The 16,322-nt window shown below is 44.1% G+C and overlaps 4 protein-coding genes across 10 annotated transcripts in view; 2 read left to right on the top strand and 2 right to left on the bottom strand.

The window, feature by feature from the left end:
* ABAT (4-aminobutyrate aminotransferase) overlaps positions 1-4,205 on the top strand; it is a 50,515-nt gene extending 46,310 nt beyond the window's left edge. For all 4 annotated transcript variants that reach the window (XM_039560221.1, XM_010392198.3, XM_019281551.3 and 1 more), the window contains exons 15-16: positions 589-700; positions 2,006-4,205. In XM_039560221.1, the coding sequence (XP_039416155.1) occupies positions 589-700; positions 2,006-2,127 (234 nt within the window). In that variant the 3' untranslated portion in view covers positions 2,128-4,205. The remainder of the gene's footprint in view (positions 1-588; positions 701-2,005) is intronic.
* Positions 4,206-4,570: 365 nt separating this feature from the next.
* On the bottom strand, positions 4,571-6,875 carry TMEM186 (transmembrane protein 186). Its single transcript, XM_039560222.1, has 2 exons — positions 6,834-6,875; positions 4,571-6,180 (listed from the first exon to the last, which is right to left on the bottom strand). Exons 1-2 carry the CDS (start codon positions 6,861-6,863, stop codon positions 5,443-5,445), a joined length of 768 nt encoding a protein of 255 aa, XP_039416156.1. The 5' UTR covers positions 6,864-6,875; the 3' UTR covers positions 4,571-5,442.
* Positions 6,876-6,917: 42 nt separating this feature from the next.
* On the top strand, positions 6,918-13,760 carry PMM2 (phosphomannomutase 2). Its single transcript, XM_039560223.1, has 8 exons — positions 6,918-7,015; positions 7,247-7,358; positions 8,293-8,369; positions 8,946-9,037; positions 9,736-9,835; positions 10,286-10,361; positions 11,505-11,620; positions 12,650-13,760. The coding sequence occupies exons 1-8, from the start codon at positions 6,950-6,952 to the stop codon at positions 12,752-12,754; spliced, it is 744 nt and encodes a 247-aa protein (XP_039416157.1). The 5' UTR covers positions 6,918-6,949; the 3' UTR covers positions 12,755-13,760.
* Positions 13,761-14,313: 553 nt separating this feature from the next.
* Positions 14,314-16,322, bottom strand: part of CARHSP1 (calcium regulated heat stable protein 1) — a 36,323-nt gene continuing 34,314 nt past the window's right edge. For all 4 annotated transcript variants that reach the window (XM_010392200.4, XM_039560224.1, XM_019281553.3 and 1 more), the window contains one exon: positions 14,314-16,015. In XM_010392200.4, coding sequence (XP_010390502.1) covers positions 15,853-16,015 — 163 coding nt within the window. In that variant the 3' untranslated portion in view covers positions 14,314-15,852. The remainder of the gene's footprint in view (positions 16,016-16,322) is intronic.

Genomic DNA, 16,322 nt, shown 5'->3' with positions numbered 1-16,322 from the left:
CTTCTACTATGGAGCTCTACAGTCAGGCATTTAAGCATAGGCTTGTGGTGCTCACCTCCCAAAGGCATTTTGCACAGGACAATCCCAGACACAGTCTCTGCTCTCTCCACAGCTTTAAGACACAGCAGGCAGAAGAACAGAAAATACTATAATCTCATACTTTGGAGGGCCAGAATACAACTAGTTCTATCCAAAAGATTGCTCTTCCAAACGATGAGGATTGTAATTGAGAGTAGGTGATGCAGATGCTACTGGCAGGTGTCTCAGTGCAGGGTAAGAATGAGCTGGTTTCTAGCCCCAGTGCAGATGATTTATGCTCAGGTTTTCCTGGAGTCCACTGTAGATGTAAGTAAGGTGTGTTAGGCTCGTTCCAAAGAATATGCTACTTGACCCAGCTGATGGGCCAGATTCATTCTCCCTCCCTGCTTTGTGTTGGGCTCTGCAGGCTGAGCAGGACGTGAGGCTGTGTGAGGCTCCACTCCAGCGGAACGAGGAGGCATCAGGGTTTCCACCTGGCAGAGCCAGGCTTGCCACCAGATGCCCTCTGTTGCAGCACCTGCCATGTGCTTGTCTCTCCTCTCTCTGCAGGCTCGTTACCCCCATCTCATCAGCAGAGTGAGAGGAAGAGGAACCTTCTGTTCGTTTGACACTCCAAATGATGCAACTAGAAACAAGTTAATTACAATAGCCAGAAACAAAGGTAAGAAACTTTGTATGTGTGGATGAGCTTCATGTGACAAACAGTAGCACAGGTAATGCTTTACATTTTCCTTTTCATATGGTGCATGTGTATTTCAGTATCAGAGGACAGCAGTGAAATGACAAAGTTGTGGTTAGACTTCTCTGGAAATAGTGTTGTCAGAGATCTGAGAGCAGTCTGTTGCATGGTGTGTGCCTTTACCAGTGTCTACAGGTCTGAGGTTACTGGAAGAGATCTGTGTAGGGCACGAGTTTTTGTGACATCAATTTCATAGTCCTCTGCAGTGACCTTAGGTGCCCATGGACATGGTTTACTTCTAGAAACAGGAAAGTTAGAAGAAAGTTAATGTCACTCAGGAAAACACAGGGAGGAGAACTGTGAATTCTATAAATATGTAATTCCTATACCTAGGAATACCTAATGATGAAGTATGAGTGCCTAAAATGGGCACAGATCTAAAGTGGCATCCCTCTTTTCCCACAGAACTATTACCAGCTGCAGACAGGCCCAGGTATCAGGAGGGGAACCTTGGTATCTACACCTAACATTCTCTTTGAATTTAAGTGTGTGGGCCTTGTGTTTGCTGCTGTCTGGTTTTGCTGTTACTCCTATCTCTTGAAAGAAGCAGCCAGAGTGCATCTAAACTGTGGTGAAACCAAAATTTTAGAGTGTAAAAGACACCATTTTTTTTCTTGGAAACTAAGCCAACAGGGAGACAAGGCAAGTGGTTTGTTGTGGGTAAACCAAGGCTCTGCTTTGAGGCAGGGTAAGCTCAGCTTAGTAATATGGGTTCTCATTGCTCAGACATTTCCAAGAACTGATTTTGGGCTAAAAAGTACATTTAAAGCACTGCAGGGAGTGGTTTGCTGGCACTGAGGCATTTTAACTTTTTGTCATTAGAAATGAATTAGTTTACAAACCAAATTGTAAAGAAACCTCCTGTGTCTTGTTGTGGGACCGAGATACTTAACCAGCAGAGTACTGCAGCTCTGAAATCTCAGATGCTGCTTGATCTCTGTGCTGGATGGATTCTTTCCATTGCTGTCAGGATTAGTCCCAATACTCCAAGTGTTTATATAACAGCTCCAGGCACACACCCACACACACCCACAGTGTCATTCTAAGCTGCTGTGAAGCTTGAGGCCATTCACACCACAATGCGCTGTATCATGGTGTGGCTAGCAGGATGTGGGGAGCTTCTGCTGGCCCACCACAGTGAGGTTATCCTCATTCAGAGACCTGAATTTTTCTGGACATTTGGCAAACATGGAAATGACTTGAAGACCTATTCTGTGCTCATTTCAGGTGTTGTTCTGGGAGGCTGTGGAGACAGATCCATTCGTTTTCGTCCAACACTGATCTTCAAGGATCACCACGCGCACCTCTTCCTGAACATTTTCAGTGACATCCTAGCAAACTTCAAGTAAAAAGCAGTTCCCTCGCACTGAACAGCTGATTATGAAATTAGTTTGCATTAATTCATGTCTTCTCTACTTACAAGATAAGTGTAAAGTCATAAACTGAGGTTTGTGTTCTGTCTGTAATCCTGCCCAAGGCAAGCTGCTCCATGCACACGTGCCCCAGGCAGAGCATTGGCACTGGTCACCAGCAGGTACATGCAGCTGTCCCTCACTGTGCATTCCCTAGAAAATGTGGCCTGGTGCACTCCCTAGAACCTCCCTCTTCTGGCCTGGGCCATGTTAACTGCAGAATCCTCCCTACAGCCATGTCCCTGACTCTCCACTGTCTGAACAGGACCTGGTACAGTCTGTTTCCACAGGTGACCCTGGTAGATTTGTGTCCAGAAGCAACAACAACTGTGGCCAAACACGCAGAGCCACACAGAGAGTGCCATTCTCTAATGGCAGCTGGAATAAAATCAGTGTTTCAAGGAAAGCTCTACTTTCCACCACTGCCAAGCACAGTACTTTAAAGAATAATTTCCAGCTTTATTCCCTCGAGTACAGGCATCTGCCACACCAACCGCATCAGGGCACTGTCAGCTCTGCCCAGCCTGCACTCACTGCTTCAGGGGCACTGGTGCCCTCAGCCACACCTGCAGTGCTGCAAGTGGCACTGAAGCCCTTGTCCTTTTGTCCTCATCATGGATGAGTTTTAAAACTTTTGACTTCTCTTACAAGCAGACTTGTACAGAGAAAACTCTACCCTGAAGTATGTAATTTGACAAAGCTTAGAGAACCATGCAAAGCACATTCTTCCACTTCTGCCAGCAGTCTAGAACGATTCCAGATTATTTTACTATTTGCCCAGAACACACAATAGCCATTAATTTATCTATTACAACTTCTACACGAATACTTGAGGTATTTTGTAAAACTAAAGCAGAAGTGCTTTATCTTAGCCATTATCTGGTATCAGAGCCACTACAGTGAAGGCCTAGTCCTGACTGCACATTTATAATGCAAAGTAATTCTATTTTTGTTCTAATAGTATATTCTAAATCATCAATACTTCAGAGATCTTCTAGAAAGCCACAGGATCAAAAAATGTGTCAACGGTTCATTAATTTGTTTCTCTTCAGAGAATTGTTTTGGATGTCTCTTTACTGTTTGCTGAAGGCTGACTTGAACTAGATCTGGTGCCTTTCTTTTTCTTGGTGAGCATCTGGATTTTGTTTACTAAGTTTAACTTTTTGTTGTGCACCAAAAACAGGGACCACAATGGACTTTACAGTTGCCCTATCAGGACCTGACCACAATTTTTAAGTACATAATAAGAGACAGAGAAGTTAAAAGATTTACATGTTTTAATACAGCTACCAAAATGTGAAAAGGTTCCTTACCTGCTTTGAGAAGCGTTAATCATGGTTTTCCCATTTTGAAGTACTGGTATGGGAAACTCAAGCACAGTCACTTCTGCCAGCTTTAAACCCAGTGGGATTTCTGTAAACCTCTGCAGAAAGCAGAACTCTGGTACCAGCTAGGCAGAACCTGAGCAGGTTTTTGAACAGAGGTTGTAGAAATCTGGGGGAAGGACCGGTAAAAATTGGTGTTCAACAAAACCTCATTGTCATCGCTGTCCTCGTAAGCGTATTATCAGCAAAAGGAAAGTCAAACCAAGAACTGGATTTGACAGCATTTTGGGAATTAGTTTGTTCAACATATCAGTGCAGTAGTTTTAGTGAATGTCTCTAGCAAGTCTTGTACTTTTACAGAAGCAAAGGTCCAGTAATTTGAAGTCTTACCACGTCTTCACTTTTATTATAACTACTCTAGGTGTTTTTATAATTTTTACTGACACTCAGTAACTGTATAATTGTGTACAACATGTTGATGAAATCGTTAGAGAATACATAGGAAGCACTGCAGCTGAAGCATATAAAGTTAATATTGTTTACAGCATACTGTGGAGAGTGCCAAATAAATGTTTAAACAAATACTTAAGTACACTTCATGGTGTAACTAGTAACTGTACACAGATTCATAACAAATGACATCAATCGTGTAATCAATATTCTTAAATAAAATATTTATAATTGAACTTCTCCAGGGCTTTTCATTTTGCACCCAGTACATGCCTAAACTGAACAATGAGTGTGTATTAAATACATCTTGATGAATATAAACCTCCAAAAAACACAGTGTACCTGTACAGCCCACTGTACTTTGCTGCCATGGCGTTTACACCAAGGAACATTTGGATTTCTTTTGATATTGCTGTGCCACACAGTATCAGCCACAATTTAAACTTGCAGAACCCCATTAGGAAAAGCTCAACATGAATAAATAGTAGTTCAGGGTTACCCTGTGGCACTTAAGTGGCAATTTTACTTACCTGCCTCTGCTGATCCACCAAGAAACAGAGGTTTCACTTCACATGAGGAAGAAATAAGGGAAAGAACACTCCAGATTATTGGTGAGGGTCAGTTTATTTGCCAGTTTCAAATGAAGTAAGAGCTAGAAGAGTGGTGTGAGGAGTTACCTTGCTTCTGACAGTTCAAAAAATGCGTTACGTGTTACAGGTGGTAAGTTTGGTTCTTTCTTGGGTTTAAATTCCTCATTTCTACTGAGGTTTTGGAAAAGGAAGAATCATACCAGTACCATGAAATAAAACCGCAATCCTTCACAGACACAGGTGCTGCATTTCCCATTCCAATGAAGAATGGAAATTTCTGTAAAAGGCTCCTGAAATAGTGTCCCAGCCTTTAACTTAACAGCTGAGCTGCCAGTGTCTCTTGGAGCACACACCCTTGTTTTGCCCAGTTCCACTCCCATCCTGGAGGACCCTCCTGAGGCCAGGACACCCCCCATGCCTCCCCAGTTCCCTCAGCTGCATTAACACATAAGCATGTCTTTCTCTGACATTCAGCAGTACTCATCATATGGATGTACCAGACCAGCTTTAATTTCCAGAGCCTTCCCAGCCAACCTGAAATTGGCTAAAAGAAACGGAGTTTGCAGTGAGGATGCTCTGGCAGCTCCTCCATTTCATTTCAAGAGTTTTTTCATGTTTCAAAACAACTGAAGAGGCCAACTGAAACAAACAGGGTCAGCCCCAGTACTTTGGCCTCCTACGGCACATTACTGAATCTGACATGGAACAGACACTCCTCACACCTTTAATCCAGTGGGCTGTGCTTTACCACTGTGACTTTCTACACTGAGTGCACTTAGAGCAGGCTTTGCACAGGAAAAGGACAGAGATGTAGTTTGGTAAACTACTTAAACCTCATAGAACAATGAACATGCATCATAGAAAAACACTGGAAATGAGGTGCTGTGTCACACACGTTCTCCAAATATTTGAGTAAACTTCTGTCTGTCTACAATCTGGCCATACTTAATTGTAAAATACAAAGTATCTGTACTGTTAGACCGTTTGAACTGGAGAAGTAGCTCCTCCTTGGTATCTCCAACTTCATCCAAAGTCACCACTGTCTCTATGGGACAGTAAATGTCATTACGTCTTCCCCAAAATGTCAAGTGGGCCACTCTGACAGTTTGGCCGGTTTCACTTAAGTAGATTAAGCCAATAATTCTTCTGAAAAAGTAGCTCATACCATACAACATTACCCCAGCAAAGATGGCGATGCCAGTTGTATAGAAGAGGATATTCTGAGACACGTGGCCCTGCAGGTAGAGGTAGCAGATGGGAGGCAGCATGACCATGGAGGTGGCAGTCTGCAACAGCTTCAGTCTCGACAGGACCCTGCAGTACTTTATCCCTGGGAACCTGTAGACCAGTTTGAACTCTTCTGTCCTCCTATCCACAGCCTTCTGTTGGACCACAGCAGCAGGGGCCGAATGGGACAGACACACAGACGGCTCTCGCGGTCTCCTGATGTAATTACTGACACCATGAATCCGCTGGGTTTGTGACTGCAAACACTCCCACGAACCAAAAATCCAGGGTGGGCGAGCATCTTCCCTTCTCCATAACCTTATCCAGAGCTCCTTCTGTAGACATCTTCCAAAAGCTGGTGCCGTGCAGACTTTAGTTCTAACTGTGCAGAGCCAAGCCTGTAGGGAAAGAGTCCCACAGGTCATCATTTGAGTCCTCTTTAAAACCCAATCAGTGAGCTCAGAGTTGGTCCCCCAGGCACCTACAGACAGTAGAGCACAAGCCCCAGCTCACTGCAACCTTAAACCAGTGTTCTGACAGGAAACTGATGTTTGTGTTCCCATCCCTCCCTGCAGAGGGTGAGGGAAAACTCTGCTAACACAACTGGTATCAGTCAGCTCAGTGACCGACCCTTGCACACCCCGTGCCTGTCGCTGTCTGAGCAATACCACAGTGAAAGCTGCCTCTACCTACTGAAATCGGCGACTCGTTAAATAACCACTTAAACAGCAATTTTAGGGAAACAGAAAAAAAAAAAAGTATACCAAGCACGGCAAAGGGGAGGACAGCGCGCACTAGGCCGAAAGAGGGAGCAGACGCTGGGAACGCGCAGAACTGAAGAGAAAAGGCAGGAAGAGAAGTTCCGCGCTGCCCCCGCCGTGCTGCAACACACGCGGGCACGCGTCTGGGCAAGGACCCGTCACCGAGCGGCCCGCGACGGGATGGGGACAGGGATGGAGAAAGGGGACGGGAAGGAGATGGGGAAAAGGGCGAAGGAGGGGAGAAAGAGGGGAGAAGGAGGGGAGAAGGAGGGGAACAGAGAGCAGCCCACCGCAGCAGCCGCAGCCCTCAGCGCCGCCATGGCCCCGCCGCCTCAGCGCAGCCGCGGCGCCGCCCCGCCCCGCCCCGCCTCTCCGCGAGGGGCGGCCCCGCCAGCCCGCGCCCGCCATGGCGCCGCCGCCCTCAGCGCTCTGCCTGTTCGACGTGGATGGGACCCTCACGGCCCCGCGCCAGGCGAGTGCGGGACGGGGCTGCGAGCCCGCGGGGAGCGGGGCGGGCCGCACACCGCATCCCGCCTGCGAGCCCGCGGGGACCGGCGTGTGCCGCACGCTGCATCCCGCGGGCTCCGTGGGCACCCTTGATGCGCTGCTTAGAGACCCGCACGGTGCTGCGGGCTTGTACTGGTTGTTGCGGAATGGAGGCGCTGGCCTCTGGCAAATCTGACGGCTCTGTTTTGGACCCCAGAAAATCTCGGCGGAGATGGCGGCGTTCGTGCAGCGGCTGCGGCAGAAGGTGAAGGTGGGAGTGGTGGGCGGCTCGGACTTGGCCAAGATCCGCGAGCAGCTGGGCGAGGACGGTAAGGGCCGGGCTGATGCAATCCGCGCTCTGGGGCCCGCGGGGAACGCGTGAAGGTTACGTGGAGGTTAAACCCCGTTCATCCTCCTGTTGCCTTGCTTTTAACTCTTCCCTGGTGGTGTTGTGTTGCGCTCAGGATGAGGAGCTACTTACCGGCAATTGGAAATCGCAGCCTGTTTGCACTGTACAGGTATCTCGGTATCAAATTAAGAGGTTGTTACTGAAGGTGGAATTCTGCCGTGGTGACAGAGCCTCGGGAGGGCTGTTTCACACTGCTGTGTACAGTGGAATCGTGCATGTGACATACACGTGTGGGCTGCTCAGCTGTCGAGCACATCCCTCAAGGACCTGATTTTGTTCACTGTGCGGTTATGATACAGCAGTGGATTCTTGCCTTAGTCCTTTATTTTTAATGGTCTTTACCTAATTGATGCCACTGATAGCCTCCTGCAGTCCCCAGACAAATCAGTTTGTTTGCCTTCCCAGTGGTCTCCAGTAAACCATATCATCTTGTGTTGTGCTAAGAGTCTCACAGCTCCCAGGCATCTGCTGAAGATTAGTGACATTGAGGAAACAAACCTAAAAGGGCATTATTTGGCTTGCTTTCTAGCCAGGCTGTGTGCCAGGTGTTTGCAGTGTTTGAGGTGTTTGATCATTTCTTTACATTTAATGCAAAGAGTCACTTGCAGGCAAGGAAGAGCCTCTAAGTAAAACCACAGATAACTCAAACAAATGACTTCATGTGATTTGAGGTGTGCATTAATCTTAGTGAGAAATGGGACTAGCATTAATCTTGTGCTTCATGCTATGCTGCTGAAACTTTCATGCTTTAGGAGCCAATGTTTTGTGTATTTTAACCTATTTGACATATAAGACAATTCTGCATGAAGCATACAGGGGAAATGATGAGTTACTGTCTTTTTGCTTGTTTGCAGTGATTGAAAAATATGACTATGTGTTTCCAGAAAACGGCCTGGTAGCATATAAAGATGGGAAGTTCTTGAGCAAGCAGGTAAGTGTGAAATTTACAGTAGTGGGGAAAAAGAAATTTGCTAAGCAAGATTTTTAGTTTATTGCTACAGGGTAGTCTTCTGTAATCACCTTTCCAAAGACCAAAATTACTGCTGGTTTCATGTGTTAGTCCTGTTAATGCATCATTCATTTGGCATGTAATGTTTAACATAAGTAATGGAGAGTAAACATTGAGATCCTGGCTGAATTTGCTGCCTTGACCAGTGGTTCCAGTTTACTGCAGGAACAAGCTCCATTTCTTCATGCTTGGCTGTAGCAGACATTAAATGCAGCTTTTTGTTTAGGGCTGCTGCTTGTGGCCCCCAGTTTCTTTCTGAAGCAGGCACAAGTAGGAATCACATTAAAGGGCAGTTTGCTGTTATTAAGTGAACAAAAAGGAAAATGAGAGCCTTTAGTTAGTACCATGTGAGCATCAGCTGATGTTACTGATGGAAGGCATGTTTGTTTCTCTGTGGTATTAACCATGCCTGATTACCCAATATCTGTGTTTTCCATGTGACTTGCTTTTAGAATCTCAAATTCTGGACCCTTGGTTGAATGGTGTTTGTTTTGTTAGAGCATTCAGGGCCACCTGGGCGAGGACATCCTTCAAGATGTCATCAACTACTGCCTGAGCTACATTGCAAAGATTAAACTGCCAAAGAAGAGGTATGTGCACACAGACAGCTCAGTGTGGCCAAGTTCTCCATGCTGGGATGTAAAGCTCAGCTCAGGGTGCTTAGCAAAAAAATGAGTAATTTCTGCCTAGGGAGCAACACTGTGTGTGTGAAACAGAGCTCCATCCACGCATACAAAGACAAGTTCTCAGCTGGAGCACAGGGTTTGAAATACTGACGCGGTGTTTTTATATCAGGGGGAAGGAGATTCAGTTCTGAAGTAGGAGTGTTCCCTTGCCATGGTTGGAATTCAGCAGCACAGTGTTTTTCAGAGATGAGAAGTGCAGCTGGACCAGCTGTCCTCACCATCTGTGTGACGTGTGAGGTGCAGCTGCTCAAGACACTGAAATGCACCGTGTGAGGCAGGGCAGGACACTGCCCACATTGCTGTCAGTTTTGCAGCTCCACCCCAAAACTGACAGCCTGGCCTGTCAGGCTCTGAGGTTGATGGGATGCTCCAGTCGCACTTGTAAAACCAAATCATACCTTTAAAAGTTGGTGAGGATGTTGTTGAGGTTGCCAGATTCAAAGTTCAGAAGACTTCCTGGTGCCAGAGGTGTCTGCATGTTTGGGGTTTACGCATACAGTGAGACAGCTGCCTTTAAAATTAAATGGAGACTTATTATGATATTTAGTGTTTTGAGCAATTTTCTCATCTATTTTCTGTCTTGCTAATCAATTCTCTTGCAGAGGCACTTTCATTGAGTTCCGAAATGGGATGTTAAATGTGTCCCCCATTGGAAGAAGCTGCAGCCAGGAAGAACGACTTGAGTTCTATGAACTTGATAAAGTGAGTTACAGCTCTTGAAAAATACCCAGCTCTCCTGGAGGAGGCAATTATGGCCAGGTTATGATTTTTAAAAAACTTTTATAATTTGTGCAATTTTTTTAATTTTAATCCTTTTTATGTGGTTTAACTAATTTCCTCATTCAGACCTCAGGCAATAAGCAATGTGGTTTTTTGTTGCAATAGCAATGATTACTTGCAGAAAGGTGGGTTTGGCTCGTTTTTAATCCAATATCCAGAATACTGCACTGTTTCTATACATGGGGTTCCTGAAAAACCCTGTCCTAGGTAAAGCCATAATTTCTTGGTGTGCTCTTTGATGTAACCATTCAAGGCAATAAAACCATTCTTTTATTTAATATTTTTGGGATGTTTCTGGGTTATCTTTTCATTGATAAATCAACACAGCATGTATGTAACTGATGTTTTGTTTCCTTTTTTTCTTAACAACAGAAGGAGCATATAAGAGAGAAATTTGTAGCTGATCTACAAAGAGAATTTGCAGGCAAAGGCCTCACATTTTCTATAGGTAAAACTTTAAAATAATGTCATTTAAAACATCAGTTAATTTAAATTTCATTTAAGTCATACTCTCTTATGTCTGTGACATCCCATCTCATTTGTGTGACAGGTCTCTCTGGGGGTGGCTGCAGGCAAGACTGAGCATCATTTTCCTTTCAGGCTTTTATTGGGACAGTTTAATTGAAATCCATCAACAAAGAGAACTTTATTTCTTGTCATCAGTTCATTGTCCTCTAATGTCAGTTGTGTGACTGATTCTGCTCATTTTGGAGCATATTACATGCGTCTGGTCAGTCAGAGTTGTTCCTGTGAATCAGTTTTGATCAGAACTACTCCCTCAGTGCTGTTCCAGTTGCCCTTGGTTCTTCAGCTGTACCTGCATTGTGTGGGAGGAAAGAAAGAATCCAAGGGCAAGTGCAAGCTTAAGGAAAAAACAATAATAAGGGGGAATTAATTTTTCATGCATTTTTTTCTTTTTTACCCTCTCCCCTAATATATCACCATATTCCTGCCTTTTATTACTTTTCAGAATTGCATAGCATGGTTGCCATTAGTGCTGAAGTGCTAAGGCAAAAGTGAAGTGCAGTGTAGCTCTCCTCTCTCCTTTATGTTGGAAATACCTTTTGGACACCTGCTTCAACTGGGAATCCTGCTCCTAGGTATTTGTGAAGGCCAAGGGCTCAGAACTGGAACAGTTCATTGTCCTGTTAGCATATGCTAAAAGGGCCGATTTCTTCCCTTTCCTACTCTGAAAGCCTTAGAAAGTCTTTTGCCTATGATTTTATGGCTGTACATACACCAGTGGCTGTGTTCATTTGTGTCCTTTCTTTCTAAAAGAGGTTAAAACATAATTCTTTTTCAAAGGTTCACTTGGAGAGCAGTGAGTATTTGGGAACATGCTCCGACTTCCATATTTGTTGAATGGATAAATAATCTTCTCTGAATCTCAGCTGTGGTAACTGATACCCTGTAAGACACTTTCTGTACTTGCAGGACTTAACTCGGGGCTCTCATAACATTTCTGTGCCTTCTGCAAAGCTCCCTCTGCCTAAAATCTTACCCTTATCTTAGTTCAGGGGTTTTTTCACCTCCTCTCCCTTCAGAAATACGTTCTTAAAATGAAACAAGTCTTGGTTCCTCTCTCTCCTAGGAGGGCAGATCAGCATCGATGTGTTTCCAGATGGCTGGGATAAAAGGTACTGCTTAGGAATTGTTGCCAAGGATGGATACAAGACTATTTATTTCTTTGGAGACAAGACCATGCCAGTGAGTATATTAGCTTGTTATATTAATTTGAGAGCTGCTGTTTTTTAAACCACAAGGACTGTAGGTTCTAACCTTGTAACCTTAATCCTGACAAGAGCTGAAGTCAGGATGTAACAGCTGTATGTCCATGTTTAGCTGGCTGCAGCTGGGAGGTTTTCCTTCTGTTTCCTGAAGTGAACACAGGGTTTTTGACTTAACAGAGGTTTTAAAATTGAACTCCTGTAATTCTGTTAAACACCTAGGTGACATGACTCTGTGAAACTGGTTATCCTGCTTTGTTAGTGTAGATCGATGATGCTTGTTGGCTGGTGTTTATTAAATATATTTATTTCCCATCTTATTTAACACTGTGCCTTTGCTCACTACTCTTGTCTGTCTCCACTCTGGGGAACTGAACATAGTCCCTGTCCCTCATCATGGGGCAGAGCTCTGCAGGGCAATTCAGAGGCTTTTAAAAACCCTGAACAGAGACCTGACAAGAGCTTGTGAGAGCACTGGCAAGCACAAGGACTTGGATGAAATTAAAGCTGTCTGAATATGGCCAAGGGACAGTGCCAAGCTAAGTTTTGTAAGAAAAGGCTTAGTTTTATAAGAACTCTCAGTTATAAAACTCTTCAGTTACAAGGAATTTTATACATTTTAAAAGGTAAAGTTTTATAAGAAAAAGACAAGCTTGAAATTAAAGTTTTTTGCCCCCACATCAGCTGCAAAAGTAATTACCTGTCCCTCTGGCACAGAGTTTACAGACAGTTCATTTTAAACCCTCTAAGTGGCAGTGCAGCATTTCCAGAGTGTTGAAGTACTAAGAGCTGATGCAGAGCCTGTGAAAGCAGTGAGGCAAACAGAAATTTGGGAACAAAGCTGTGGATTTTGGGGATCTGTGTCCATACAGTGGCAGTGCTGTTGTTCACTGAGCCTCATCACTGTGGACCCTTGGAAAATGTCCATTCTTTCCCTGTTTCTCTTCATGTTTTCCTTTTTGTGACTCTGCTTTATGTTAAATAAAATTAAATCCTCTTCTGCTTCCAGGGAGGGAATGACTATGAAATTTTCACAGACTCCAGAACAGAAGGCCACAGTGTCACATCCCCACAGGATACAAGAAGAATCTGTGAAGAGCTATTTTTTAAATAAAAGACTTTTAGAATTCACACTTCCAAGATGGTTAAAACAGCAAAATAACTTGAAACATCATCTTCATTCTGTATTGTTTTTTTGTATTTGGTCATGAATAGCAGGTGCTTTGCAGGTCAGTCATTACTGAAGGGAAATGTTTCAATTGAAGACCCCTTGCTGGCTGAGGGAACACAGCAGAGCTCATTTAGCACCAGTCACATGAGTACTTTGTTTTCTTTCCGTTTGGTTGTGGGGTTGGGTTATATTTTGGGTTGGTTTTTAAGATACCTGTAAGTTTTCTTACCAAATTAATTACAATTTAGGGGGGGAATGGGAGGCATAATCTGCCTCTGGTTGATTCACGGTCTCAAAATTGACCTGCAATGCTTGATCCCTAGTTTTTTATGTTGAAGCTGCTTTTTAAAAGATGCAGTTGGTTTTTTTTAAAATACTTACCTTCTGCTAGGTGAATTAACATGAATTATAAGACAGGTGGGATTGTCTTGTCTAAAACTGGAAGATGAGTAGAAGGGAAAGGTTTTATTTCTTCCTGGGGGTGGGAAGATGGAACTGAGCCAGATGTCCCTGACCACCACCCCTGGCAACGCTGGGCCAGCTGGTGCCAAAGTTCCCTCCTCAGGGTGGATTTGGTGCCAAGGCACAATCAGGCCATGGTACCTACACTCTTTGCAGAACAAATCTAAAAAATAATTAGTAAAAATTAATTAAAATAATTTCACATCAGCAAAATCTATTTCTGTCACTTTCTGATCATATTCTGAGATTCCTGATTAAGGAATTAAGGGTAGGTGAGATTTTTCGTACTACAAAAATGACCTAAATTATGTTTCTATTAAAAATCAAATCAATGCCTGACACTTTGTGTAACTGTTAATATTACTTTTCTCATCTGACATTAGGAAAGTAATCTTGCGTTATGAATGGTTTGAGAATAAAATCTCATTTTATCATGAAAAAATACTGTTCTAATTGTCATCTTGGCAAATAAAATACTTAAAGCAGTCCTGTTGCATGCTGCCTGTCTGTACAAAGAAATGAGTGACTTGAATCTTATCAGTTCCGAGTTCATGTGATACTTGCACAGTAAAAAAGCAGAACAAGGAGGGGGAGCTGTAATGCACCTCATGCACCAAAACTGTTTTGTCTTCTAGCACACTTCTTCCCTAGGGTAATTCCTGTTTTAATGGAGCAGACTTAGGACCAGAACTACCTGTGGTGTAGGAATGCTCTTTAGGACAGACAATTTAAGAGCTGCTGCTTTGTCTGTACTCGCATGTCCTGTATCTGATGCCTTGATGATTTTGCTGCAGGGCTGGTTCAGCCCCAAACACAACATTCCTGGCTGATTTGTCTTAGGAGCCACCTCTGACATGTCCTGGCCTTATTATTTCCAAATTGTCCTGGTAATTGCAGTCAGTTGGTGTGAAAACATTTTCCTCAAATAAAACTTTTAAATGTCACCACACAGGGGTGCATGTGCAGGCACCTGCATTCTCCCCCTCTTTCATGCTGATCCTCTCCAGCACCAGCTACCCAGGGAGCAGACTGAAAACACATTTAAGCACTGAAATGGTTGCATTTATTGTAAAGAAAGCAGGGAGTGATATTCCAACAAGCTGCACAATGATAAACCCACCACTACCAAGTCTTACGGGTCATAGAAAACAAAACCAAACCCAAACCCCACTACACCGTGGTGTAACACAGGTACAGCAAAGGGAAAACAAGCCAGCACAGCAGCTCCTGGCCCCGCACCCCTGTGCTGTCCCCACATCACACCTGGGAACAGATAGCTGCTGTGAAAGGCTCAGGACATGTCCTGACAGCGAGCACCTCTTGGTGAAGCTCCAAATACACAACTGAAGCTGCACTGTTTCATACAACTAACAAGAGTTGTGCCCTTTTTTTTAGATTTTTTTTTTATTTGCAAAGTCAATAAAAATCCACTGTTAGGAACATAACAGAGAAAAATGCTTCATTTGGAAAAAAAAATATGTGGAAGGCAAATAGGAACAAAACCAATTTAGTAGCACTACAACTACATGAAGAGTTTGGGGAAGGGTGGCCCTATCGCATCCTACCAAGTTTGCCAGGGAAATAGATGCAGAATGTACTTCACCAAGACAGCTGAGCATGTTGAGTAACTCACACAGAGTTTAACAGACAGGCCCCTGGGCAGCCCACAGCTGCTGTGCAGCAGTGCAGGGGCGTCCTGCCTGCCCAGTGGCACACCATGGCAGTCAGCTGTATGCAGGCTAGAAGGCAACTCTTCAGCCTTGTCAGAATTCAGACACAGTCAGAAGCTATGAAGTATCCACTATTCTACACTTTTCTACCACTTACCTTGAAGCAAATTTAAATTTGGGATGGGATTTTTTTTTTTTTTTAATACTGGCCTATAAAATCTGTTGCTAATCAACCATCAAGGCACCTAAGTAAATTCACAAACAGCCCCAGCTTTACCACCACAACACAGTTTCCACACCATTTGCAGTGGTGCACCTGATGGGCACTGGAGCATAACCACCTGATGAAGATTTTCCATCCTGTGGCAACTGCTCTGTTTGTGAACTTCCTTCCATGAGGAAAACAAATCAGCAATGAACACCTCTGTCTCTCCAGCCAAGGCATTCAGGCACTGTTATCAGCAATAAAGGTTCTGCAGCCCTACGGAAGAGCAGCCCAAGGGATCACAAGGCTCACACAATGCCCAGGGCTCAGGTGTGCTTGACCATCTGCACCAGAAGAGCTCTCCTTGAAACCTCTCCCCCTTCCCCTGGGCATTTCCTGGAATCAGTTCATAAGATAAAAGAAAACCCAAACCTCCCATCCTCCACCAAGCACATAAACTAGGTCTCTTTAAATACATTTCTTGTAAACACATTATGCTAGATTTTTTTCATTAGCATTTGAATTGCCTTTTTTTTTTTTTTTTTTTTTTTAATCAGGCCAGCTGTAAAAAATTGTAATTTTGGCCTGCTTCTGCTTTATTGACAATGCAGTATTTCCTCATACACAATATTCTTCAGCCAGGTCCCTGCAGCCAGTTGTTGAGCAGAGCCCACGCCGGCAGCAGCTGCGTTCCCAGGGGACACTCAGGAGCTGATGATGTGCCCCGACCACGTCTCGTGCTTGGTGCCAGGGGCCAGGTGAGTGATCACCACCTCCACTGCCTGCAGCTTCTCGTTCTTGGGAGGGATGGTGCACATCTTGTAGGTGACCTCGTCGCCTGCCACGGGAACGTACTCGCCTTCAATGCTGTGGAGGGAAGCTCCAGTTAGTCAGCAATCACATAAACACTCATTCTCCTTCGCAGCTTGCTGAAATTTTTATCGTAATTGTTATCTTAGATGTTCAAAGTACTTCAGGAATTTTATAGTCTGTCATCCATCAAAGTCTGAGGTTGATTTTGGTTGTCTTGCAGTGAAATCCTATGAAAATACTATAAACACCGCCATCGTCCTAAAATAACACCAACAAAAAAAGTACAAAATAAAAACCAAAATAAAGCCCACAAAAATCCTCACCGTAATATGCCCTAAAGAATACTCAGGTGAGCCCAGGC

Source organism: Corvus cornix, chromosome 14 (genome assembly GCF_000738735.6).
Source record: "Corvus cornix cornix isolate S_Up_H32 chromosome 14, ASM73873v5, whole genome shotgun sequence".
Classification (NCBI taxonomy): Eukaryota; Metazoa; Chordata; class Aves; order Passeriformes; family Corvidae; genus Corvus; species Corvus cornix.
This window is presented reverse-complemented; position numbering and strand designations above follow the sequence as displayed.